The sequence below is a fragment of the Protopterus annectens genome, chromosome 3.part0, assembly GCF_019279795.1.
Source record: "Protopterus annectens isolate FY-2018-M chromosome 3.part0, PAN1.0, whole genome shotgun sequence".
Taxonomy (NCBI): Eukaryota; Metazoa; Chordata; order Ceratodontiformes; family Protopteridae; genus Protopterus; species Protopterus annectens.
Window position 1 is genome coordinate 788357400 of NC_056731.1, and position 26467 is coordinate 788383866.

Here is a 26467-nt window from a genome sequence, read left to right on the forward strand (position 1 = left end):
TATATTGCATGTTTGCGTAACATTATGTTTTGCCTTCCTTCTGGGGGCACCTGACTTCTGGGGCAAGAAAAACTGAAGAAAATGGCGTTGGCTGCCTCTTTTATACCCCTGCCGCACTGACGTCAGGGAAGAAGCAACGATAACCGACCTAGACTTTGGAATTCGGCCGACCGAGGACCCGCCTGATGGCAGGAAAACCCATCTGTAATGACTGCAGCTGTATGAGCACTCTAACGTCTACATTTATGGTAGGTACAAAACTGTACTTTCCCATTCAGACACAGTCTCACAGATTGCCAAACTTCCAGAATTCAGAATATAGAACCTTCGGGATCTGGCAAGCTCCTTGATTTTGTGCAGAATACCTCTAGAGTATCTTATTCTCAAATTTTGGGGCGCCATGGCAGCTGCCATTTGTTTGGTTCCCTTGGCTAAGTATTGCATAAGTGCATTACAGTGAACCAAGGTGGTCCAGTGGTCATATTTAACACATCTGATGGATTTTTCAGTCTTCCTGAGCCAAGTTTGTCGAGATCAAATCAGTTGGTGGTTGGAGTCTTTCTTGGTGTCCACCGGGAGACCATTTGTTCTTCCCCTTCCTCCAGCTACAGTCATGATGGACTCCGTTCTTTTGGGTTGAGGGCATTTCGAAGAGAGAATTATCCAGGGGACCTGGTCTTCAGTCAAGGACAATCTGCACATCAGTATCTTGGAGATGAGAGTGGCCCTCCTAGCATTGCTTTTCAGGATGTTCTCCCCAAGGGAGTGATTTCTTTCCAGATGGATAATATGTTGGTTATCTGGTATCTGATCAAACAGGGGGAACCCAGATATACACTCTTTGTCAGGAGGCCATGAGGGTCTGGCAGTGGGAGATTTTGACTCGGTGGTCTCTTGTTGTAATGCATATCACAGGGAGATCCAACTTCTTAGTGGACACTTTGAGCAAGAACATTTTCCTTCCTTACGAGTGGTCCCTGAATGTGAGGGTTGTTGCTTGGATTATTTTTTTGGCACTGGGTCACTCTGTGTTGCGACCTATTTACTTCTCCTTCCAAAACAAAGTGCAGCAGCTTCTATGCCCTAGTTTCTCTTCTCAGGGATTGCCGTCCTATATGCCTGGATCCGGGTCTTCTGTATTCATATCTCATGACCCTGTTGACAACACCCAAATGAATTGCTTGTTGTCTCCAATTCCCTTGATGGCCAGGAATCCCAAGCTTTCAGAGCGAGTTGTTCACATCTTAACTTTTTCCCAAAAGTCATCTACTTGAAAGGTGTATGCTAGTAAGTAGAAGTGTTTTGCCTTGTGGACTGTCTCTCAGGGCTTAGACCCCTGTTCAGCACCTCTGCAGCCTGTCCTGAACTTTCTTGTAGTTTTGTTTAATTCTGGGTTTAGCTACTCCACAATTAAAATGCATTTGGCAGCTATAGATTATTTTCACATTGGTAGAGATAATGTGCTTTAGCTTCCCTTGTGTGAGACCGTATTCCACCTTGAAACTTGCCTTTTATGCTTCAGGTGCTGGATGTGCCTCCCTTTGAACCCTCTAGCGCTGCTGATCTGAAGTTGTCATGGAAGACTTTGATGTTGATGGTGGCCATTAACTTCACCACGCCTGTGTCAGAATTATAGGTCTTCTGTGCTGTCCCTCCTTCTTTGCTTTTCCATCAAGACAGAGTGCCCCTCAAACCAGACCTTTCATTTCTGCCTAAGATGATATCTGAATGTAATTTGAATCAGTCCATTCATCTGCCAGTCTTTTTTCATGAATTTGCTAACAGGAACAGATATCTTCTGCATTGCTTTGATATTTATATACAACTGAGCTTCTGTTTTGATAGGACAAGTTCCTTTTGAAAATCTGATCAATTGTTTCACACACAAAGTCTCGGTTCCTTGCTCCTGTATCCAAGTTACTTTGTCCAAATGGTTTTCTGATTGTATTTCTTTTGGGTATGGTCTGAAGGGAAAGTCATTGCATATCAAACCCAAAGGGCATTCTACCAGAGCTATGGCAATTCCTGCAGACTTTTTCTCTAGAGCTGCTTTGAATGATGATTGTGCAGTTGCAGCTTGGGTGGATCATTACATCTTTGTAATCAACTGCAAGTTGGATATCCAGTTCAGTTGCAGAACTTTGTTTGGTTCCACCGTATTGCGCAATATCCTTCCATGAGACTGCCCTAGGATGTTACATGCCTGAGGACTCTGTCCCACAGTTTGAACCAAGAAGGAAAAGGCAACATCAGATACAAATGTTATGTACTCACTATAGCGTAGAGATCTATATTGTCTGTTTCCATCTGGTTCAGCCTTTACCTCCACCTCTCCCTGCCTTCTTGACTGTTCCATTACCTCAGGGCTGACTGGCTAGGGAACTTGCTTTCTCTCTTTCTTTGGATCCTTGGCCTTTACATACATGCAGGTATATATAATAAGTGTCCAGGCTGTTTTTAAAAATATCTAAATTAGTGCTTGCTTTGATGTTGGCCTTTCTCGTTTGTGTCTTAGAGTTTGAAGGGAGAAGTGTGGCCAAACTAGATCTGAGGTAGTTCTAGTGAAGTGGGGAGGGAGTATGGGTGGAGGAGCTAGAGCTCGCCAAGTAGAAGTCTTGAAAATTATCCATCATCAGATCCAAGTCTGATTAAAATAACCGGCTGGTTAAACCAGACTGAAACTGACAACATATGTATCTCATTATGAATATATAACTTTCATTTATACTAAAGAAGTGGAATGATCCTCTTGATCCAGGGTCATGCAGACCCATCTTGATTCTGAGTTATGATTACGAAGTCTTTGTAATGATTTTGGCAGGATAGTGATCTATGTGGGTTTATAGAAGGTAAACATTTGACTACATAGACAGAACTCTTAAGATTCAAAAAATGCACTAAACAAAAATGATACACTAATGTTAATAAATTTGGATGCAAAAAAAGGCATTTCACAGAGTAAACTGGGAATTTATTAGGAGACCTATTGAGTCATTTTGGTTTCCACAAAAATGGATAGCATTAATACTCCATGTTTATAGGTGAGATCAAGATATGGAGAAGTGTGGTGGTGAGCTGCATTTTTACAGGAGGAACTGGGCAGAGGTATCCACTTTCACCATTAGTATTAGCTTTGTATTTAGGGACAAAAGACATAACCAGAGACATAAGACAATCAAATGTAACTGGATATAAATTGAGAAATAGAAATAAGAAATAACCCATTTTTGTGGTGGCATAATATTATGTAACCAATCTGAAACATGATTTAAAAATAAACTCTGTAGTAATGAATTATGTCCCATTATGTGACCTTCTACATAACTCCCTTTTTAATTAGTGGAGCCATGACAAGATGATATACTTGGGAATTTGACTGAGGTGGAATGCTTAGGAAGCAGCTTAAGAAATTGAGGATGGGCTTCAACAAGAAGAGACAAGCAGTTGATAGGTTTTAGTCCCACTAGTTCTATATGTAGTTCATTCTTATATGATTCAATCGAGATCAGATATGAAGGAATAGGGGAAAAGGAAATTAAGAAGAAAAGAGAGTGCATTGAGGAAACTAATTCTGACAAAGGAACGTGGTAGTGTGGGACTACCAGAATTGGGGCTATACTAAAAGCCACACAGATTAGATTAAATTATTTGATTCAGGATTCAAAAAAAATTCCTAAATGGAAGAGCATGATAGGCATAGCCCCCAATGAGGCAACTTCTGGATCACAGGTGAGTATTTGGACAGAAGTAGAAAATGAATATTGAGAGAGTATTATGTGCAGCCTTTTATGTATAAAATTATGCGTGTCTTCACTTTAAAGGTAGTTAGACATTGGAAAAATAGAACAATTCCAAAAAGATGTATTATGTATAGTAGTAAGAAAGAGATGGAAATGTAATGAGTATTTGGAAGAGGAAGAACAAAGTAATATCTTGAGAGCAGATGATAAAAGGAGAAGAGTTAATAAAATGGGTTGAAGCTAGATGAATGGATTATTGAACTCTAGCAATTTTGCATAAACAGGCCTGGTGTTAATGTTTGCTAATATGTATGGAAGTACTATAACATATAAATATCAAAATTGTTTTTTTTATTCAAACATTTCTAAGCAAGCTTGGCCAAGAGACTGTGTTCATGTACTGTGAGATGTGGTGCTTCAGCTGCATGTTACAATTTTGGACTGGAAGACCTAAAACTGCCTCACTATAGAAAAATAAATACTTTGGAGCATTTCTTGCTTAGGAGAAGCAGTTATAAACCTGGTCAGTCTACCATTGCATTTTTGTCCTTGCTTTTATTACAAGTTCTGCAATGAATGCAATGTTATATAAAGAAATATTACTGGCGAGATCATGTGAATTTGCTCATAGTTATGAGAACATTCTGAAATACAACTGTCGGAGCAGGCACTAGAAGATGAGTATATTATTTTTCTGTCAGTTTAGTATGTGTGAATTATGATTGGAAATAATGTTCCAGAAGGTGCCAACTAAGCTGGTCAGTGCTTTGTTTCATGTTCTTAAGTTAGTCTTTGTAGTCTGTCATATGAGGTTTGCCTTTATATAATCTCGTAGCTGTCAATACTGTTCTGTAAAAATAATGCTTCTTGCACAAAATAATTTTTATTAAGATTTAAAAGAGTTGAAGAAAAATATGAGGATGTTGTAAAGTAATTTTGTTAAACTAAAAGTAGAACTGAAAGAATAGAAATGGCAGACTGGAAAAAGAGTAGTAAGTAGAGCATATAAGGTAAAATTAGATTTGAAAATGTGCAGTATAAAATTAAAAATAATATGGAGTGAACAAATAAAAAAGGTATCACAAATAATTAGTGGAGGGAAATATGTCTTATCCCTAGATATGCAAATATATCGAGAGAATATAGAATTTCTGCATGAAAATGTTTGCACAAATATTTCATTACTCCTACGAGACTTAAACATTCTCACAGACAACTGGCAAATATTGGATATGTATGATTCAGAAAGAGGTTCTTAAGAGCATGTATTTTAGGACTGTACATAGTTGTTTCAGTAAATAAATGAATTTATAATTATGCTAAGTCTAATTTGACATCAGTAAAAAGATGCTCTTGTTTGAGCTGGTGTAAAATAACATAGCAAAAGAGGTGAAAGTGTTGCTGTCAGTAGTTTTGATAGTGGCTAATAAAAGCTTAAGTAGAAAAGGGGAAAACAAAGACAAACATGATGGTTTAGGCAGGTAAAAATAAGAAAAAGATTAAAAGTGTGAAACTGAAAACTATTAGAGACAGGAAATTGAACGGGTTATGCAGTAATTTACAATGGATGTGGAACTTGAAGAAGGCATAGACACATGACAAAAAGACTGAGAGACACATATTTATTTATTTATTTATTGACATATGATTACCGGGAAAGTCCAACTGGATAGAACCCCATTTTCAGCAGAGGCCCAGGGAGAAAAGCTCCAAATTATTACAAAACATTTTAAGAACAATAATTATGCAACCTTCAAAAATGGAAAAAAAATGCAGTTTAAACAATTGTAAGAAATCAGATATAATATAAAAACATTAGTTAAGAATGGATGCAAAGTGTATGAAAATCATTTAATACTTATAAATTTTGGACAGTTTGTAGAGAAAGTAAAGGTAAATTAGTCTAACACAAATAGGAATTTCAACATGAAGAGAGGAAAAACAGGCTTGTGCTATATTTAGTGAGAAAGTCAGGGAAGAGAATTAGCAGTAAGGAAATAAGTAAAGAGAGAGCAAGGAGGTATAAGGAATGAGAAGGTACTTGCTTACATTTAGGGATATAGTTTATCCATTTTTGAGCAAGAACAGAGCCAGATTTTATCTAGGAAGTCTTTCAGAGCAGTTTTGAAAGATGGGAGGGAGAGTATAGACCTGATGGCAACAAATAAGGAGTTCCAGGCCTTAGCAATCTTGTACAAGTGCAGACCGTGCCCAGCAGATTTGGTAGGTTTGTAGACAGACAGGCGTTTTTGGTCAATGGTTTGCAGTGACCGACTGGAAACATAGTTGTGTAGCATGTTTAGTGCTGGAAGGCAGATGGGTGCTGGATAATTTTTATAGGTGGTAAGAAGTTGTGTATATGTTAGTTGATGTGGCAGTTTCTAACCAGTTTAGGCTTTTCAGTGATATATAGTGGGGGGTTCTGAATGGGGTATGTACTGCAAAAATGTTATAACATTGTTCAAGTTTTAATTTTTGTGAAGCCTGGAAGCTAGTAAGAATAGGAGCTCCATAAAGAAGAGTGTGGAGGAGGTAAGAAGTGGAAAGTGTAGATGTTAAGTTGTCAATCTCGCCTTCATTCTTGCTGGATGGGTTCGGAGCCGATCCTCGGCTCCGACTCGGCACTTGCTTTAGCTCGAGAACTCCTTTTACCAGCTCGAGGCAACCCTATATCCCATGATGCAAGGCGGAACTACCTCAGATCTCGTTTGCCGCTTAGCGAAAGAGGTCTCCTTTGCCAGCTGAGGTAAGTTTTTCTTAGTAAAATAAGAAAAAGTGTAGTTAGGGGTTTATTTTTCCCTGTTAGTGTTAGTGTAGTCTGTAATTAGTTACAGCCCACCCTATTCCCTATTTTTCAATCCTTTTATAAACTTTTATAAGTTTTTATATAAAGTAGTTTAGTCAGGCCTAGTCCCCTTCTGTTATCCCTTCCTGTGTGTCTGTGTAAGGGATTAATTTGTGTGTTTGTGGGACTGTTTGTGTTCTATCCTCCTAGGATGTCTAAAGAAGGCAAGGTCTCAGGCTTCAAGAAGTGTGACCAGTGCTGTCAGAAAATGTCTCTGACAGACGGTCACACTTCTTGTGTTTATTGCCTGGGGCCTTTGCACCTGCAGGACTCCTGTGCGTTGTGCCATGCTTTTAGCCAGAGAGTCCTGCAGGAAAGGAGGAACAAACTTATCCTCCGAGGTTTACTTAAACCGGAAGGTTCTCCTCCTAAATCAGGGTCAGGAAAACCTCTTAAGCCACCGAAGGTTCAGGCTACAGTGTCCAAGCCTCCTCCGGTGGCTCCGGCTCCGTCGGAGCCGATACTTCTTCTATTCGAGTAGTGGGTTCGGTGCCGGCCGGCTCCGATACCCTGACTACTGTGGCCTTGTCGGCTCCGGCTGGAGCCGACACTTTATCCAGCATCGGAGCCGAGAAATCCTCGGCTCCATCTGGAGTTCTAGGGACTTCGGCTCCGATGGCTTCGACCCGTAACAGATCTCGGTCCCCCTCTATTATGAGTATCCACTCGGCTCCGGGATCTCCTCTTTTGTCGGAGCGGAGCCATCGGAGCCGATCTTCGAGATCTTCCAGGCTGTCTGACCACGACCTGGAGAGGGTGGTAAGCAGGCTGTTGAAGTCTCAGGCACTGGCCCAAATGCTCCATAGCCCGTCTCAACAGACTTCGGCTATAGCCCCAATTCTTGAACTTCCTCCTCCGACTCCACACCAGAGTTCGGAGCCGGAGCTTCTTGGGACAGCGACTGTTTCGATGCCGGAGCCGATACATCCTTCGGCTCCGTCGTCCTCGGCTCCGATCTCCTCCTTGAGACCTTCCTTGGAGGGATCCGGTCGTCGGGTTTCCACTGTCGGCTCCGAGGGGGCTAGTGGCATCGGACCCTTGTCCGACCCCGCTCTCCCTCTCGGGGCTTCGGCTTTGGTAAGCTCGGCACCGACATCGGCCTCGGAGCCTTCTCTCTCCTTGGAGCCGACCATTCCTGTTTCTTCGGAGCGGGTGTGTTCCGGTCTCCCGGGGAGAGGAGCCTTTGAGGTGATGAGGAGTGTCCTGGCCTCTGAGCCTGGTCAGCGGTCTATCCCTCTAGCTCCTCCCTCATCAGTGCCTGCAGATGCCTCTTGCCAGCCTCTTGCTCTCAGGCCCAGGGATCCATCGCCCCAGGTTTCCCCACTGGGAATTTCCTCCTCTTCTGAGGTTTCTCCTGACCCTGCAGGGGAACCCCCTCGGAAGAGGGCGTGTAGAGGAAACACACAGACTCCCTGAGTCTACTACATCTGATACCGACTTAGATGAGTCGGAGGGTTCCCCACGGTCCCCTCTGTGGATGTCTCCTTTTCAGACATCCTTGAGCTCCTCAAACAGAGTGGGAATTGGCCCCCCATTGACCCCTCCGAGGATGAGTCGGGATACCTGGAGGCTTTGGATCCCGACCCTCCACCTCCTGGGTGTCTCCGCCTTCGACCCACTCATGCAGGTAGTGGCTCGGAAGGCGTGGCGCTCCAGATTTTGTGGAACCTGTCCCCAGGAGACCATCCAAGTTCATTACAGCCCCGTCGGATAAACAGTTCCTTTCCAAAGGTGTCTCTGTGGATGCTATGGTGGTGGCGGCCACTAAGAAGGAACTGGCGGATCCTTCAGTACCTGTCCATCCTCCTAACAAGGATTCTAGGACCATGGACAGGTATGGAAAGCGGATGTTTTCTTCAGCGACCTTTGCTATGCGTTCGCTGAATTACCTTTGTCACGTCACCAGGCTTCAACGAGATATTCTCAAAGAACTGGGTGAAGTAGTCCAGGATCCTTCTGCTGCTGGGGCTCAGGAAAAGATTGCCTCACAGCTTGCTATCCTGAATTCCATATCTAACTCCTCTATGCGGCTCATATCTTATGCGGCCGATGGAGTGAGTAGGGCCGCAGGCACAGGAGTTGCTCTTAGACGCCAAGCCTGGATGCGGCTGTGTAATTTTGCGGACCCCTTTAAGGCGTCCTTCACTAATACCCCCTTTGATGGTTCAGCTTTGTTCGGGCCTCAAGTGAAGGATACCTTGACCAGGTGTGAGCAGGACGGTAAGACTCTTTCTGCCGTTGGAGTCCAGTTTTCCGCTCCTTCGAGACCATATCCCAAAGGTCAGAAAGGGGGGACGATGTGGTTCCGTAAACCCCAAGGAGGTACACGGGACACACATGGTCAGTTTAGCCCCAGAGGCAGACGGGGCAACAATAATAGACGCCGCCCTAGAGGCAGGGGGTCCTCAGAACCAGGGCAACAGGAGTCTCTTCCTGAGAAGCCCTTTCAGCATCCCTGAGGTGTTGCCCGACTGTCCACCCTTGGAGGCAGTCGGGGAAGGATTTCACTGTACCCAGTAGCCTGGCAATCCCTATCCCAAGAGAAGTGGGTACAGTCGATTATATCCGAGGGTTACAAGATCCCCTTCGTAAGGTTTCCCGTACCTCTACAATCCCTTCCAGACATCTCACCCGGTCAAAGGGATTTGGCAAAACAGGAGGTTTCAAAACTCCTAGAAAAAGAGCCGTCCAGACAGTGCCGGCAGACCAAGTAGGATCCGGCGTCTACTCAAGATTCTTTTTGGTCCCCAAAAGGACGGGAGAGTGGAGACCAATATTAGACCTCAGCAATCTGAACAGATTTGTAAAAAAGGCAAGATTCCGGATGGTCACGCTTCAGTCCATTCTGCCTTTTCTGGGCAAGGACAACTGGATGTGCTCTATAGACCTTCAGGATGGGTACTATCACATAAAGATTCACAGGCGCTCCAGGAGGTTTCTCCGCTTTCGGCTAGGGACCAGTCATTACCAATTCAGAGCCCTGCCCTTTGGTCTCACTTCAGCCCCCAGAGTGTTTACCAAATGCATGGCAGTGGTCACAGCTCACCTGAGACGTCTAGGATTCCAGGTGTTTCCTTATTTGGACGACTGGCTCCTCTCCGCCACCACCAAGTGTCAGCTTCTTCAGTCCAGAGACTACACCCTACAGCTTTGCAAGAATCTGGGAATTTCAGTAAATTTCGTAAAATCTTCTCTGCTGCCTTGCCAATCTATCACCTTTATAGGCGCAGAGTTAAATACCGTCAATATGTTAGCCAGACTAACAGATCAAAGAATTCTGGACATCCAAAAATTTGTTCGGCTTCTGTTACAAAGCAAAAAGATCAAAGCCAGATTTGTCCTGAAAGTTCTAGGTCTAATGGCTGCGGCCATTGTTCTTCTACCACTGGCTCGCTTTCACATGCGTCTCCTGCAGTGGATGCTTTTCACACAGTGGTCGTATCACGATCTTCCGATGAGACACGAGATCTTAGTGACACAGTCTTGCAGGGCTCATCTGGGCTGGTGGATATCTTCCCCCCCTTCTTCATCAGGGCCGACCCTTTGTTCCCCCTCCTCCAGTTGCCACAGTCACCACGGATGCCTCTCTGATCGGGTGGGGGGGCATTATCAGGGCAGGATGGTCCACGGGACATGGCAACCCATAGAATACCATCTGCACATAAATGTCCTGGAGATGAGAGCAGTGCTTTTAACGTTGCAAGCCCTCGGCGACTTTCTTCCCACGGGACTATTGCAGTACAGACGGACAACATGTCCGTGGTCTGGTACATCAACAAACAGGGCGGAACCAGGTCCTATCCCTTATGTCAAGAAGCTCTCAGACTTTGGCAATGGGCGATCTCTTCTCAGCGGTTTCTGATAGCAACGCACATCCCCGGCAGGTCCAACCTATTGGCGGACAGGCTAAGCAGATCTATTCTGATGCCTCATGAGTGGTCTCTCAATCAATCTGTAGTGGATCAGATTTTTCTGAAGTGGGGCACTCCTTGTTGCGATCTTTTCGCTACCCCTCAAAACAACAAGTGCCCAGACTATTTCACTCTATTTCCCCTTCCAGGCCAACCCCTGAGAGACTCTCTAACCCAGGATTGGCCTCGGGGACTTCTTTATGCTTTTCCTCCCTTTCCATTGATTCCACAAGTCATTCAGAAAGCCACCGTTTTGAGAGCCAAATTGATCCTCATTGCTCCATATTGGCCTCGACAAATTTGGTTTCCATCTCTGCATCGTCACCTTCTGGTGCAGCCCTGGCATCTGGACCCAGTTCCGGATCTCTTAATCCACCAGTCGGGTCAGCAGCACCGGGCCATTCATTCTCTCAACCTCACTGCTTGGTTGCTCCACTTCCTTCCTTAGCCAGGCTACCAATGATTTCTGACTCTGTCAGAGACATTATAGTGTCTTCTTTGAAGTCGTCCACTAGGACTGTTTATGCTAGCAAGTGGCGACGGTTTTCGATTTGGGCAATCTCCAGAAATATTGATCCTTTTACTGCTCCCGTACATTCTGTTTTAGATTTCCTAGCGGAGGTTTTTCATTCAGGATCCTCGTCATCTACAGTCAAAGTACAACTGGCTGCTATTTCCAAGTATCATGTTGGCTTGCATGACAATAACATCATGTCTCATAGATTATGCAAGGCCTTTTTGAGAGGAGTTTTCTCCTAAAGCCACCTATAAAGCATCCTCCTCCGCAATGGGATCTAAACTTAATGTTGGCATCCTTGATTCTACCTCCTTGAACCATCTGCTTCATGTTCTTTGAAGTTATTGACGTGGAAAACTATATTTTTACTGGCTGTCACTTCTGCAAGAAGGGTTTCCGAGATTCAAGCTCTCTGTATTCGTTCACCTTATTTGGTTTTCATAAGGACAGGGTATCGTTAAGAACTAACCCTTCTTTTCTCCCCAAGGTTGTATCTCAAACCAATATTAACCAATCTATAGATCTACCAGTCTTTTTCCCTAACTATTCTGACAGAGCTGAACAGAAATTGCATTTTTTGGATGTCCATCGTCAGCTCAGGTACTACTTGCATAGGACTAAACAATTTAGAAAATCGGACCAATTGTTTGTCTCTTATGCAGAAAACAGGTTAGGTCTTCCAGTTTCTAAAGTGACCTTATCCAGATGGTTGACTTCCACCATTTCCTATGTGTGCTCTCTCAGAGGCAAACAACTATCTTCTAAGCCAAAAGCACACTCCACCAGGAGTCTATCCACTTCTGCAGCCTTTCAGGATAGACTTCCCATTGATACCATTTGTGCAGCAGCTACTTGGGCCACGCCTCATACCTTTGTTTCTCATTACAAGTTGGATTTGGCCTCCAGAGATAGGGCCAGTTTTGGTTCCACAGTTCTCAAGAGTCTGTTCCGTTGAGCCACCCGGGATACAGGTGCTAGGGACGCGGTCCCATCCAGCAAGAATGAAGGAGAGATTGACAACTTAACATTTAGAAGTTATGTACCTACCATAACGTTCCATGTTAGTTGTCTTCTCTCGCCTTCTTTCTTGCGTCCCTCCCTCCTTCCCCCTGGCCTGGACAGATCTTGAAGAGTTCTTAATAGTTTGTTTCCTCTGGATCTTTGTTATGAGGACTTCTTTTAGGAAATTTTGTTCCTAATTTGGTTAGGATAACCTTTAGCAGGGTAAGTTAGCTGCCAAACGAGATCTGAGGTAGTTCCGCCTTGCATCATGGGATATAGGGTTGCCTCGAGCTGGTAAAAGGAGTTCTCGAGCTAAAGCAAGTGCCGAGTCGGAGCCGAGGATCGGCTCCGAATCCATCCAGCAAGAAAGAAGGCGAGAGAAGACAACTAACATGGAACGTTATGGTAGGTACATAACTTCTAATTTTAGTTGAGTCAGTGAGAAAGTTTTTGGTTCTGTAAAGCATCCTTAGTTTTTGATGAGTTCTTCTTATGCAATTTTGTATATGCAGGTTGAATACAAGATTGTCATCCACTATCACCCCTAATAGTTTGCTATGAGAAGTGACTTCAGTGATTGTATTATCAGGAGAGGACTGTAAATTTTGTTTTTTCATGAGAGAGGGATCTGGGGAAAAATAACTTGTAGTTTGGCCTTTTTTGGGTTGAGCATGGGTTGTGAATTACAAAGTCATGTTTCAGTTGCTGTCAAAGCTTCCTGTGTAATTGTTTTGAGGTGTACCATATTGTCACATGTGCAAATGAGAGTTGAATCATCTGCGTATTGTATTGGTTGGCCTGTTGAGTGGAAATATAGAGGGTGCTGGTGATAATGTTCGAGGAGGGGACCAAGGATACAGCCTTGTTGTACACCAGTTGTGACTGGGAGGTAAGGAGAGAGAGTGAGGGGTGCCATTTTACTAACTAATGCCTATTGAATAGGTAGCTTTTGAATCACAGAAGGGTGGGCTGAGAGAAACCTAGTGAGGACATTTGAAGTAGAAGTATGCTGTGGCAAACTGTGGCAAAGGCTTTAGACAAGTCCAGAAATAGGGAATAGTCATTATCTCTTGCTTTATTTGACAGTATCTATGTAAGTTAGAAGGTCAGTGCTATAGTACTATGGGAAGGACAGAAACCATGTTGTGTAGGGGGATAGGAGTTCTTCCTGCAGGATGTAGTCAAGCAATAGTTTTTGAATACATTTTTGTAATATTTTAGCAAGGGGAGATAAGATTGCTATAGCTCTAAAGTTATTAATGTCTGTTGAATTTCCTCCTTTGTGCAGAGGGATAATGTGTGACTTTTCCAGAGAGAGGAAGCATGTGATTCCTGGATTGACTTGTTTATAAGGATTGAGACAGGATAGGCAATGCTGTTGTCTGCTATTTTTAACTACTCTCTTGGAAGGTCATCAGTTGAAGAGGCACGCAGTTTGTTTGTTCAAAAGTAGTTTTAAATAGGATGTGGGAACAGGTTTGAAGGCAAAAGTGGATGTGGTGATATGTGGCTGTCGGACATGGCTGGGATTAGATGTTGAGGAACCCTTGGTTATAGATGCTATACTATCTGTAAAATAAGAGTTGAACTGTATTGCAGTTTTGAGTGATGAGTTATCGAGAAAGGGATTTGGGTTGAATTTTTGGCCAGTATGTAAGATTTCTTTCATGAATGTCCACAATTTTGGTGGTTAGTATTATTCTGAAAGTTATTATAGTAGTTTTTTGTCTTCATTTATTTGCTTTTTAATATGATTACGAAACATTCTGAAGTTTTCAAGATATTGAGATGTTTTATGTTTTTGTCATTCTTTCCATGCTTTTTTTTTTCTGTCCTGCATTAGCATTCTTCTCTTTTTGGATAGACAAATTGCATTATTTGTTTTCAGTCTAATTTATTTACTAAAGTTGGCTGCAATACATGTTATGAAGTCACTGGTCCAGTTAAGATCTGTAATATAGGACTGATTAAACAATACTGTCACTAGTTAATTCTTAATTTCAATCTGTATTGTAAATAATCTGTGTGTTTTAAATGTTTTTGTTTAAGGAACAATGTTAAATCAATCTACAACTCAAGACTAGCTAGAATAGTTTTATGATATGTGGATTTACCAATGGAAATTTATAGAAAGTTACACGTAAGTATTAATTGTCTGATATGAAGTTCATATATTAGTGTTATATTAACATTCAATTTTAAAATGGTTGTAGTAACAATTAGTGCCTAAATAACAAGTCCATTGTGATGGAGATTGACAGTATATGAAATTGCGAGAACTGAGTGACTTAGTGGGCTAATGTACTATGCTGTAGTTGACAGGGTACTGGGTTTGAGACATCGCAGGGGTGATTATTTTAGGCTCTCTAGCTCAGGGTTTAGAGCACTGCCCTTGTAAACCAGGGGTCATGAGTTCAAATCTCATCAGGGCCTGTGGCTTCTTTACTGCTCAGATGGTGTGGTGGTATGTTGCTGTCATTGTAGTACACAGCATCCTGGGTTCGAGACTTGGCAGGGCTGATTATAGCCTAGTATACACCTATGAGCCTATAAATAGAAAGTTCACCCCGGGGATACGGCACAATGCCGGGGCACTTCTGTGGGCTAGCTTATAAAGGCTCCAGGGCTATTAGCCTAGTACACACCTTATGAACCTATAACAAAATGTTGTTCCTTAAAAAAAAAAAAAAAAAAAAAAAGCCAATTGTGCAGCATGCAAGGGCCTAAAGATACATAGAAGTCAGTATCTTTATGTGCATCATGTTATTTTTTGTATTTAGTAATAGAAAATATATTTAACAGCAGCTCTTTATCTACTACAAGGTTTGACACAATTAATTTCAACAGTAAATTTGCCATGTAATGTTTGCCTTTTTCTTGATACTTTAATAAATCAGTGGTAGACTGAGCTAGTGGTGGAATCAGGTGAAAACATGTACTTCTTGAAGAGACTGACAATGACCCATTTGTGCAAAGCTTTTCGGAGGGAAAAATTGTGTTTTCATAGTCCATTGACCTCTATTAGTATTACTTCAAACATAGATCTTTAGTCTGTAAAATACAGTTATAACTACAAAAGCAAGTATTTGATTTAGGAGGATTGTACAAGAACATGTACTTGATTTAGGGAGAAATGTAAATCGAGCAGTTGCTTTCTGTACTCATTTTTATAATTTTAAATACTTAATTATGTGCATCTGAAAATGAGTCCATAATGGACTTTTTGAGAAACATCATTTTCTTCTATAAGTGGACACTTCTACATGGCTTTCACATTGCATTGTTTAACTGGGCAATGTTTTTAGAAGTATTAGAAAAATATTTTGCAAGTTTTATCTGGATAGCTTAAATCTTTTAGTTTTCATAATGCACAGTCCTAACCAAATGTTAAGAAAAATAAATGTGTATTTACCACACTTCTGTTTTATTTCAGTGCCAGATAATCTACCCCAGACAACAGCTGTTGACCCTCAGAGAGCTGGAGATGATTGGCTACTTAGAAAATAATGTGTCCAGACTGAGTCTTGCACTGAATAAAGTTGCAGAGTAAGTCTTCTATTTCTTCTGATAATTTCTAGCACAGGTTGAAGACACTTTTTAGCCCAGCTTATGTAATGCTATGTGTTTGTGCACAGCATTTCCTAGATAACATGGAATTAATGTTGACAGACATAATAAACAGGCAAGTGCAGAGCACTTACTCATCTTTTTAGGTTTAGACCTACAATAGTGTGACACTAAGAGAAGATAATCGCTTGAGTTTTCATTTTAAAATACACATATTGCGATGTTGTTTTTGTGCATTATTTTAGAGCTGTTACTATAAAAACACAAGGAGATTCAATCAGTCAGCTAACCCCTTCATTACTAGCACACAGCATGTCATCTCACCATAACCAGACCAAGCCTTTGCCATTAATAATTCCTGCCTTTTCCTGCAGCCAGGTATGATCTTCATTCTCAAACACAGTTGCTGGAGTTATTTAAAAAATAGGGGCTTTGATGTTTGCATAATTGTTAAGGTGTTTACAGACACGTGGCAAAGGGTTTTGAGGGTTACCTTTGAAATTAAAATTGTCAAGGCTTAAAATGGCTCGCAAGGCCATCTAGCCTAGTACTTACTTATGAGCCTGTCAGATGGATCCCACATATTAACTAATGTATGTAATTAGTAAATTACATACAGAATGTCATAAAGCACAAATATTAAAATCATAAACATTGTTCACAGTGTTTATAACTTTGAGTCCAACTTGTTTAATGGCAGTAGAATATCTTTTGTATTCAGTTCTTCAGAAATGTTTTCTGGTTGCTTTTACATTTGGTATACTTTGATATCTGTAAGGGGCATGTGTATAGATTATACAGTAAACATTCTGTCCATAGCTCTCAACCTTCCATCTCCAAAATGAGGAACACTAGCCCTCACAATATGGAACAAATGGGCAAAATGTGGAACACATACTAATGGCTTACTAACAACTTCAACTAGGAAGGTCATATGATGGTTAAAATATGCTGGTTTTACTTATAAAGAAGCTCTTTTAATGAATTAATCTGATTCATTTCTATTTACAATGGCTTTCACTTAAAAAAAATTCCTGACAATGAATGTGTGACAGTCTTTCAGTGTGGAACTTTGAGGAACTTCGTGGAACGGGAGCTTTTTAAAACCCCAAATGAGGTATGTTCCTCATAATGAGGTACACTTGAGAGGTATGATTCTGTCTGCAGTAGTGAATATATGTGGTGCTGTTCTCATTGGACTTTCTTGCCTCATTCCTGAACATGCAAAACAAATGGCTCAGCTGAGGGGTAATACCAGTGGCAAGCAAGGATTTTCCCATTTCCTTTTTCATCAGATAGTACTTGTAGGGAGGTTGGAGCCATGGAAGAGAGCTAAGCAGTTGCAGCTGGCAGTCATGTTGAAGGATGCCTGGGACCAAAAAACAGAGGGGGGGGGGGGCTAACATCAACAGCAGCAATAGTAGTGTTTTGACTGAGTAGAAATTTAAAAACATAGTTGCGTAGAGAAAGGAGTTGTGTACAGCTCTGTTACATTTTCAAAATGCACAGTAGTATATGAATTTGTAAACTTACTTGAGGTATTTCTTCCAGCAGAGCCAAATCATGGTATTATTTCTTGCTACAAATGTGTGTCCAGTATCAGCCTTCTTAGCAGCAGCCACTTCCACAGCAATAAAAAGGAGCTGCCATCTTGGATTCTTCAATACTTTCCTGTTGCAGAGTGGCTCAAGGATGCATCAAAATTTCAAAGCAGTTTTAATTTTGAAAACTACTGCCCCCCCCCCCCCCCCCAACACCAACATGTTAATTGTAGTGTTAACATCATTTTTGTCCTCGGGTAAGCTAACAGTAAAAAAGTAGAAAACAAACCCCACCTCAGGATAAAATGTCTAAAGTGTTTATATTGTTTAGGAGCTGAACATGGCAATAAAGAGGTGCTAATCTTATACTAAATTCAGTCCAAGTCTGACTATTTCAAAAAACAGTGTGTGCCATTTAGAGTTGCATCTGCTGAAAGTGTAAATATGCAGGATTTCCCCTTTCTGCTGCATCCAAGTGAGAAGTGAACATTTATGTTGAGCTGTGAGTAGGAAAGGCACATAAAACCTCCTCTTTCCTTAGGAGGAGCAACAGACCAGAAGAGAGGAAAAAGAAAGTCATCTTTAGAATCTGAAAGTGACATTTAATTGCGTCACTGGTTCAGAGGGAAGTTGTCCATCTCTTGAATGCAGTCTGAAGAATCTGTTCTGGACATGAGAGCGCTTCAGCTGGGGTAAATTAAGTAATGGCCTTTGATCAGCTTTCCTACCTCATGGGAGGGTGTGGCATTAACCATTGCCATGATGATCTCTGATGGGGACTGGAGCTCTTGCAAGCATCAGCTAAAGAATGCAAGGAGGAGTGACTGGTCATCTAGCTCATGATATGCAGGTGTGAATGTCATGTGTTGTCATTACATATTGTTCCCTTATCTAGGGGTTGGGCTGAGTCACCACAACATGATACCTCCCCACACCTTTCCACACAGTGCCATGCATTCCTCACTCTCTGTGTTTAAGATTTGGTAGCCATCAAGCTGTGGTTTCTGTGGAGTCCAGTGGCAGCCTGTGATGCATCTGGGATTACCAATAAGGAGACCTAGAGGGCTTAAGGAATGTGGAGAGACTACATAGGAACTATTCAGATGGTAAAATAATCTGAGTGTAGAGCATGAAAAATCTAAAGTTAATCACTGAAGTAAGGTCTCTTCAGGGAAACCATGAGCCTCTCCTTATTCCTGCCATCAGTAACAATGGCAGAATGATGCGCCTAAATCTAGGATAGTGCCATTTAATATGTACTGTTACCAGTCCCGATTCTGGTTTCCCTTCTTAGATTTTGTAGCTCAAGTTAGTGACCAAGTCCAGAATATAAGTGGTTCAGACCAAATCAAACTTGAGTGGTTCTGATGATGTTAGGTCCCTTGATGTTAGTACCAGTTCCAATCCAATACCCTTTTGTCAACCATTACTAGTCCACAGCCTAAATCTGGAACAAATGCCTGTCTGCATGACTGCAGGACTTGATATGAGTGCCTATCCTACCAGCAGTTAGATGGGGATATGGAGCTACTATATGCAACATTCTCAACCCAGCACAGGGTGACCCTTCCAGCACTAACTTCTTAGATCTGAACCTACATATGATTCATTGCTTAAGCCACTTTAAAGACTTCTATCTTGTAACCATTCCCAGCCTCATCAGAGTCTTGTAAACTGAACCTGGCCTTCCACTGCCACTTTTTCTTCCGTCATCAGTGTACTTTGTCCTACCTGTTCAGCCAGTGCTGGATGATAACTAGGGGATGAAAGAAACTCTACTCCTATTACTTACTGTTGTCATCATTTCTTAATGTAGACCGTGTCACAGTGTTGGGGGGAGGTAAGAAGTCCTTTAAAGTAACACAGTTTTTCCCCAAATGCAAGAAGACAGCCTGTTCCAGTTCTTCCTTGAGGAGAAGAGTTTCGCTAGCCCCACTGGACATTCACTAGTTTCCTTCTATCCATATTTGGAGAATGAGTTGGATAGATATTTCAAGTCCACAGAAATGTTCTGTCTTAAGTTTCCTTTGAGAAGTTTCTATATTTATTGCAAGAACCATGCAAATGGCCTGTTGAGGAACCAAATCTTACCAAGAATCACATCCACGTGGTGCATCTCCCTGACTAGTTCCACTGGTGATGGAGTTGTACCAGGATGTGTCCATTGCTTTTTGACACCATCCAGAAGGCCGATTGTGGATATATGACATGCCCAAGAGCTTGCTTTATTTCCTACAAGTCTTGCATGTAGGGTGAGGTCATTTTCTTGAAGGTTCAGAGCCAGCTGTGGCCACAATTCCTGAACTTCTGTTTACTGAATAGCAAATCACATACTTTGGATAAAGTAGGTAAACATGTCTTTGCAGAAGCTACCCTGTCAACATGTGAGCTTTTTTATCATATTGTGATTGCCTGTCATGTACTAATGCTTCTGCATAACTTTTCACAGTTAGATTTATTTTGTAATTTGTTATATCCAAAAATGGCCATACTGGGCATGACTTTGTTTTGCAGCCAGGCTATTGTCTTCATGTAATGCTTTCTATTCTTTATCTGATGTAGTTCAAGTCACTTTCTTCTGTCTCTATTGACTTACTGTGGCAGTACTCTGAATTTCATTTTCTTAATGATTTTTGAAAGAGATCTCGTGCCAACAGCTACTATCCTCCCAGTGCACTTTGTTCCCCATCACTTCTGCTCCTGTTTTTGCCACTTGTGTAACATAATTTGCCAGGGGCTTGCATGTGTTTTCCTCATATTTTGTATTGATATATAATAGCATCATGGCAACATGCATGTTTACACATGTGCATTCCTAATGCACCCTACCACTCTTACACCCTTTGACAGACCACTGGATTTAGGTAGATTTCTTGTCTCTTAGTAGGCTTCTATATGTAGGGCTTCACCAAACCCTCCCCCTGAGGTGGGTGGGGGGACACCCTACGCTTGTATTTCATTAGCTGTGCTAAGTACTTTCAATGAGTAACTGATTTATTGTTTCCTGTCGGGTAGGTACTGCTTACAATTTCCAAGAGAAAGAAAATATTTGCATATTCATTCATCCATCCATCCATCCATCTAGGGCTGTAAAGTCACATCCATCTCCTGTAATGACCCATTGAACAGCTGCCATCATCCATAGAGTTTATGCAAATAGGGAAATGAAGCAGATTGCCAGACTTTTCTTTTGTGCCATGGACCCCTGTACACACATGAACGCACCTACACACAACTTAATGTCACCACTCCACTTACTCATTGTCTTTGGAATGTGGGAGGAAGTCAAAGTACCCAGAGGAAACCCATTTAAACACAGAGAGGACATCCAAAGTGCACAGAAGGCACAGCACTCAGGTAATGAATAGAACCAGAAAAAAACTCTTGCTGTTCTGTAAAAGTAGTACTGATTGTGCATCCTATTTAAATATTACACATTTACAAATTTACTGAGGAATGAATAATCTCATAATGCTAACAAAGTACTACTCAAGATTCTGCTAGCTAGACTCCAGCAATGTGTCATCTGAAAACTGTCAGGTATACAATCTGGTTTTAGAAGAGGCAGAGGAACAAGATATTAAATTTCCAACATTGATTCAATATTGTAGAAAGTGAGAGAGTTCCAGAAAAATATTTACTTCTGCTTTATTGACTACTCTAAAATCTTTGATCTGGTGTTGTCAGTTTTCATTCTGTCCTCAACTGATGGGTTTGGATCCGAACCATCAGATCCGACTTGGCTGTTGCAAAAACTCGTGTCAACGTAGTACTCTCAAGCTTTTCCCTTACCCAGAATGCATCAACCCCAATTACCTCCGATCTCGTTTACCACCTCCAGTGAAAGACGTGGTTGTTGGTCTCTCGAGCTTTCATTGAGATGTTTTTTTTTTTTTTTAGATTACTGTTGTATTTCTCATTCTGTTTCCATTTTTTTCTTGTACCTAGTGTACTCTGTAAAATAGTAAAGTTAGTATTTTTCTCCCTTTCCCTCTTCTACGCCCGCCATAACTCTTAACTACCTTTATAGGTAGCTTTTTCTTTTCCTTTCATCTTTTCACTTTAAAAAAAAAAAAAAGGAGTGTGTTACTGTGATTGTGAATTTTCTAGTAGTAGTTTGAGTTACTTATTGAATTGGTGGAAAAAAATAAAAACCTGGCAGGCTTTAAAAATTGTTGAAAATGTAGTTAGAAAATACCCTTTTCTGACACTCGTAGGCTTTGTGTATACTGTCTTGGACCCCTCCATCTCCAAGAAAATAAAAAAAACCCTCCAAAATACGGGATGAAACTCCACTTTAATAACGGAAAGCACAATGAGTAAGTGCTTTCGCAAAAATTACATATGGCTTCATCAGAGTTATAAGGAAGCAACCTTAAAACAAACATTGAAATACTACTACCCATTAATCTCATCCAATCAAAATCAAATACAACGTAATCAGCATACCAATGCCTTCTATGGCATATTAAAAATTGTTTTACAAAATAAAATCACTTAATTTAACAATATGTCATGGTAGTAAAACTTTCATAGAAGGCTGGAATTTTTCCAGGTGCAAAGTTACATATAAATTAATCTATTACTATAAAATTTAATAATAAATGCAGTTAAACTTTAAACAAAATTTAACAACCAGACTGAATTATACATTATTAGCCCTTTGTTTCAGTAATGGAACCAAAGATATACTATCATTCAAGCCCAGAGGGCTCGTGGCATTTAATCTTTAACTGCCACTTATATTCTTTCTTCTCAACTTTCAATCTATCGTCACCCCCTCTTTTATTAGGAAAAGCACGATCAATAACAAAAAAAGATGAACCTTTTAAAATTAGGGCATTTGGTGCTCTGTACATATAAAGCATAGTATGCCTTACTGCACTGGAGACCAGTTCTGGATCTCAGCGTTTTAAACAAATCTGTTTGAAAGACTAAGTTCTGGATGGTCATGGTTCAGTCTGTTCTTCCTTTTTTGGAAAAGGACAATTAGATGTACTCAATAGATCTTCAGGATGCGTACTACCATAGAAAGATGAACAGACGATCCAGGATATTTTTACACTTACGGCTGGGAGCCAGTCACTACCAGTTCAGAGTTCTGCCTTTTGGTCTCACCACAGCCCTCAGGATGTGTACCCAAATGCATGGTAGTAGTAGCAGTTCACTTGAGACTGCAGGGATTCCGGGTGTTTCCAAACTTCGATGACTGGCTCATCTCCGCCCCAACCAGTTATCACCTCATTTTAGCAAGAGAAAGTGATCCAGATATGCTGCACTGGGAATAAGCATAAACTACGAATAGCGTCATCTAGAACAGAGTCAGAGTCTAGAGTTCTTTAGGAGTAGTGTTCGATACAAAATTAACAATAGCCTCACTTCCCCTCTTCATAGTTCAGACAATAAGATCACAAGTGAAAAAGATTGTTTGCAGTACCAAAGTCTCAGCCTGCTTAGTCCTTCAAGCTTTTGGGGTCAATGGCAGCAGCAGTAACATTACTACCCTTAGCCAGATTTCATATGAGAGTTCTTCAGTCGATGCTGGCCTCCCAATGGTCAACACTTCATCTTCCTTTTTCTGCTTCAGTATGAATCACTAATATGTGCAAGAGGGATCTAGTGTGGTGGATTCAACCAGAAGAGGTTCTACAAGGCCATCTTAATTTCCCCTCAGCCAAAGGCCATTGCAAACACGGATGCTTCCCTGTTAGGGTGGGGTGGGGCATTACCTGGGAAAGACAGTTCAAGGTACATGGTCCCCCAAAGAGGCCACTCTGCATATTATTGTTCTTGAGTTGAGAGCAGTGCTTCTAGCACTGCAGGCCTTTCAGAATGCTCTCCCTTCAGGAATAATTGCAATTCAAACAAACAACATGTCAGTGGTTTGTTACATCAGCAAACAAGGAAGAACCAGATCTTACCCACCTTTGTCAAGAAGCACCCAGAGTTTGGCAATGGGTGATCTCTTCCAACCACTTTCATATAGCAACGCATATTCATCCTACTACCTCATGAGTAGACCTTCAACAACAACGTGACAACATTGATTTTCCAACAATGGGGCCAGCCTTACTGTAATCTTTTCACATCTCTCTTGAACAACAAGTGCAGCAGCTTCTTAATGCTGTAATCTCCCCACAGGGAGAATCCCCAAAGGATGCTGTTCTCCATGATTGGCCCCCTGGTCTGCTTTATTCTTATCCCCCAATTCCTTCGATCCCAAAGTTCTTACAGAGAGTTGCCAGGTTGAAGAGCAAAGTCATCTTCATTGCACCTTATTGACCTCAACAGATTTGGCTGCCCTTCCTGTGGTCTCATTTAATTAACCAACCCTGGATTCTGGATCCCACTCCAGATCTGCTATTTCGCCCAACAGGCATGATACATCCAGACCTCCCCAATCTCAAGCTGACAGCTTGGTTTCTCCATTTCCGGTAATAGCCAGACAACCTATGCTGTTGTCACCTATTCACCAGACTTTATCTTCCCTTCGACCATCTACAAGGAAACATTATGCTAGCAAATGAAAAAAAAATTGTACACTGTGCACTTCAAAATCATATGGACCCTTTTCTGCCCAGATTCATAACCTTGATTTCTTGTTGCTACTTTTTAATAATGGACCCAGTTCTTCAATAGTTAAAGTTCAGCTGGCAGCATTTCTAATTTCCATATTGGATTTGATGGTTCTCATTCACTTCTCATAAACTTTGTAAAACCTTTTTACAACCCACACTTCTGTTAAGACCTCTGTTTAAAGATCCTACTCCTCCATGGGATCTAATGCTGGTACTGCAAGCCTTGGTCCATCCACCCTTTGAACCTGCACATGACTATGATCTTAAATTTCTTTCTTGGAAAACCTTGTTTTTGGTGGTCAATATGAGTTTCCGAAATTCAAGCATTATCTGTGAACCCCCCCCCCCCTCCGTATCTAATCTTTCATAAAGATAGATGTTAAGTTGTCAATCTCGCCTTCATTCTTGCTTGATGGGTTCGGAGCTGATCCTCGGCTCCGACTCGGCACTTGCTTTAGCTCGAGAACTCCTTTTACCAGCTCGAGGCAGCCCCATATCCCATGATGCAAGGCAGTAAGTACCCAGATCTCGTTTGCCGCTTCGCTTGGGAGGTCTTCTCTTTACCAGCTCCTGGTAAGTAGTTCACATTTGTGATATTTCTAGCCCCTTTTAGTTTAAAACTAATTTTTTGATAGTTTAAATTTATTTCTACCCTTTTTCTGACAGAAATCCCTGTCTCTTTTAATTTTTTGTTAGTCAATTTTCCTATCCCATCCCCCTGTTAGGGTGTGTGTGTTGGTGTTTTATAAATTACCTCTTGGTATTTTGTTTAATTTAATTTTGACTGGTGTGTCTGTGTGTGTTGTGTTTAGGCACCATGTCTAAGGAGAGGGTTTCAGGTTTTAAGAAGTGTGACTCGTGCTGTCAGAAGATGTCTCTGACAGACGGTCACACTTCTTGCCTGTATTGTTTGGGCCCTCTTCACCTGCAGGACTCCTGTGCTATTTGTCACTCCTTCAGCCAGAGAGTCCTGCAGGAGAGCGTAACAAGTTGATTCTCAGGGTCTTCTTAAGCCGGAGGGCTCTCCGGCTAAGTCGGCTCCACCAAATCAACTAAACCTGCCAAGGCCCAGGCTTCTGTTTCTAAGCCTGCGGCCTCGGCTCCGACTCGTATTGAGTCGAGATCTGCTCCGGCTGGAGCCGATTCTGGATCCACAAAGCTTTCGGCCGATGGCTATCGGTGCGAATCTGTTTTGACCACTTCGATGTCGGCTCCGATCGGCTCCGACACCCATGTGGCGCAGGCATCGGTGTCGGCTCCGATCGGCTCCAACACCGTTACTTTGGTGGCTGTATCGGCTCCGGCTGGAGCCGATACATCGAGACGTTCTGTCGGCTCCGAGTCGGTGCCGACAGGATCAGTAGTATCGGCTCCGATGGCCCCTTCCAGGAAGAGGTCGGGGTCTCCTTCCTTGGGGCCCGTACTTTCGGCTCCCGCCTCTTCTATCGGAACGGAGCCATCGGAGCCGATCCTCAAGGTCATCCAGGTTGTCAGATCATGACCTAGAGAGAGTGGTCAGTAGATTACTCAAGTCACAGGTACTGGCCCAAATGCTACACAGTCCGTCTCAGCAGACGACTGTTGGTCCACACCCCGTTACAGTTCCTCCTTCAACTCTACCCCAGAGCTTGGAGTTGGAGTCTTCGGGCATGGTTACTGCTACGGCTGGAGGACGGATACCCCTTCTGTTCCTTCAGCCCCTACTCTTATCTCCTCTTCCTTAGAGGGATTCGGTGGTCGGGCTTCCATGGTCTCCTCCGAGGGGGTGAGTGGCATCGGACCCTTGTCCGAGCCGCTCTTCCCCTTGGAGCCTCGGCCTTGGTGAGCTCGGCTCCGACATCTGCCTCGGAGACTTCCTTTTCGGTGGTTCCTGGAGTTCCTAGCTCTTAGGAGCGGGTTCTCTCGGACCTACCTGGGAGGAGCATTCGAGGTGATGAAGAGTGTACTGGCCACTGGTATCAGTCAGCAGTCTGTTCCGTAGCTCCTCCCTCTATGGTACCTGTTGACATCTCTGCCACTTCTCTTGCTACAGGACCCAGAGATCCTCCGCCTCAGGTTTCCCCATTGGGAATTTCCCCTCTTCCGAGGATTCTCCTGATGTTTCGGGAGATCCTCCTAGGAAGAGGACTTGTAAGAGGAAGCATGTAGACTCCCGAGTCTGTCACTTGGATACTGACTTTGATGAGTCAGAGGGATCCCTAGATCCCCTCTGAGGATGTCTCCTTTTCAGACATCCTAGAACTTCTCAAACAGAGGGAAACTGGCCCACCAACAATCCCTCTGAGGATGAGTCAGTATACCTAGAGGCGTTTGGATCTCGGCCCTCCACCTCCTGGGTGTCTCCGCCTTCGACCCCTTATGCAGGTTATTGCACGAAGGCGTGGACAGCTCCTGACTCTGTAGAGCCAGTCCCTAGGAGGCCTTCTAAATTTATCACTGCCCCTAGTGACAAACAATTCCTAACCAAGGGTGTCCCCGCTGATGCCATGGTGGTGGCTGCGGCCACCGAAAGGGAACTTGCAGATCCTTCCGTGCCCGTCCATCCTCCTAATAAGGACTCTAGGACCATGGATAGGTACGGCAAGCGGATGTTTTCCTCAGCGACCTTTGCTATGCGTTCACTGAATTATCTTTGTCACTTCACCAGACTCCAGAGAGATATCCTGAAGGAGTTGGGAGAAGTAGTTCAGGATCCTACAGCTGCAGGGGCTCAAGAAAAGATTGCTTCGCAGCTAGGAACCCTCAATTCCATTGCTAACTCCTCCA

The 26467-nt window shown here is 42.5% G+C and overlaps 1 protein-coding gene across 1 annotated transcript in view; it reads left to right on the plus strand.

The window, feature by feature from the left end:
- Positions 1-26467, plus strand: part of TRIP13 (thyroid hormone receptor interactor 13) — a 1214790-nt gene that overhangs the window by 985403 nt on the left and 202920 nt on the right. The window contains exon 12 of the mRNA XM_044065139.1: positions 15449-15561. Coding sequence (XP_043921074.1) covers positions 15449-15561 — 113 coding nt within the window. The remainder of the gene's footprint in view (positions 1-15448; positions 15562-26467) is intronic.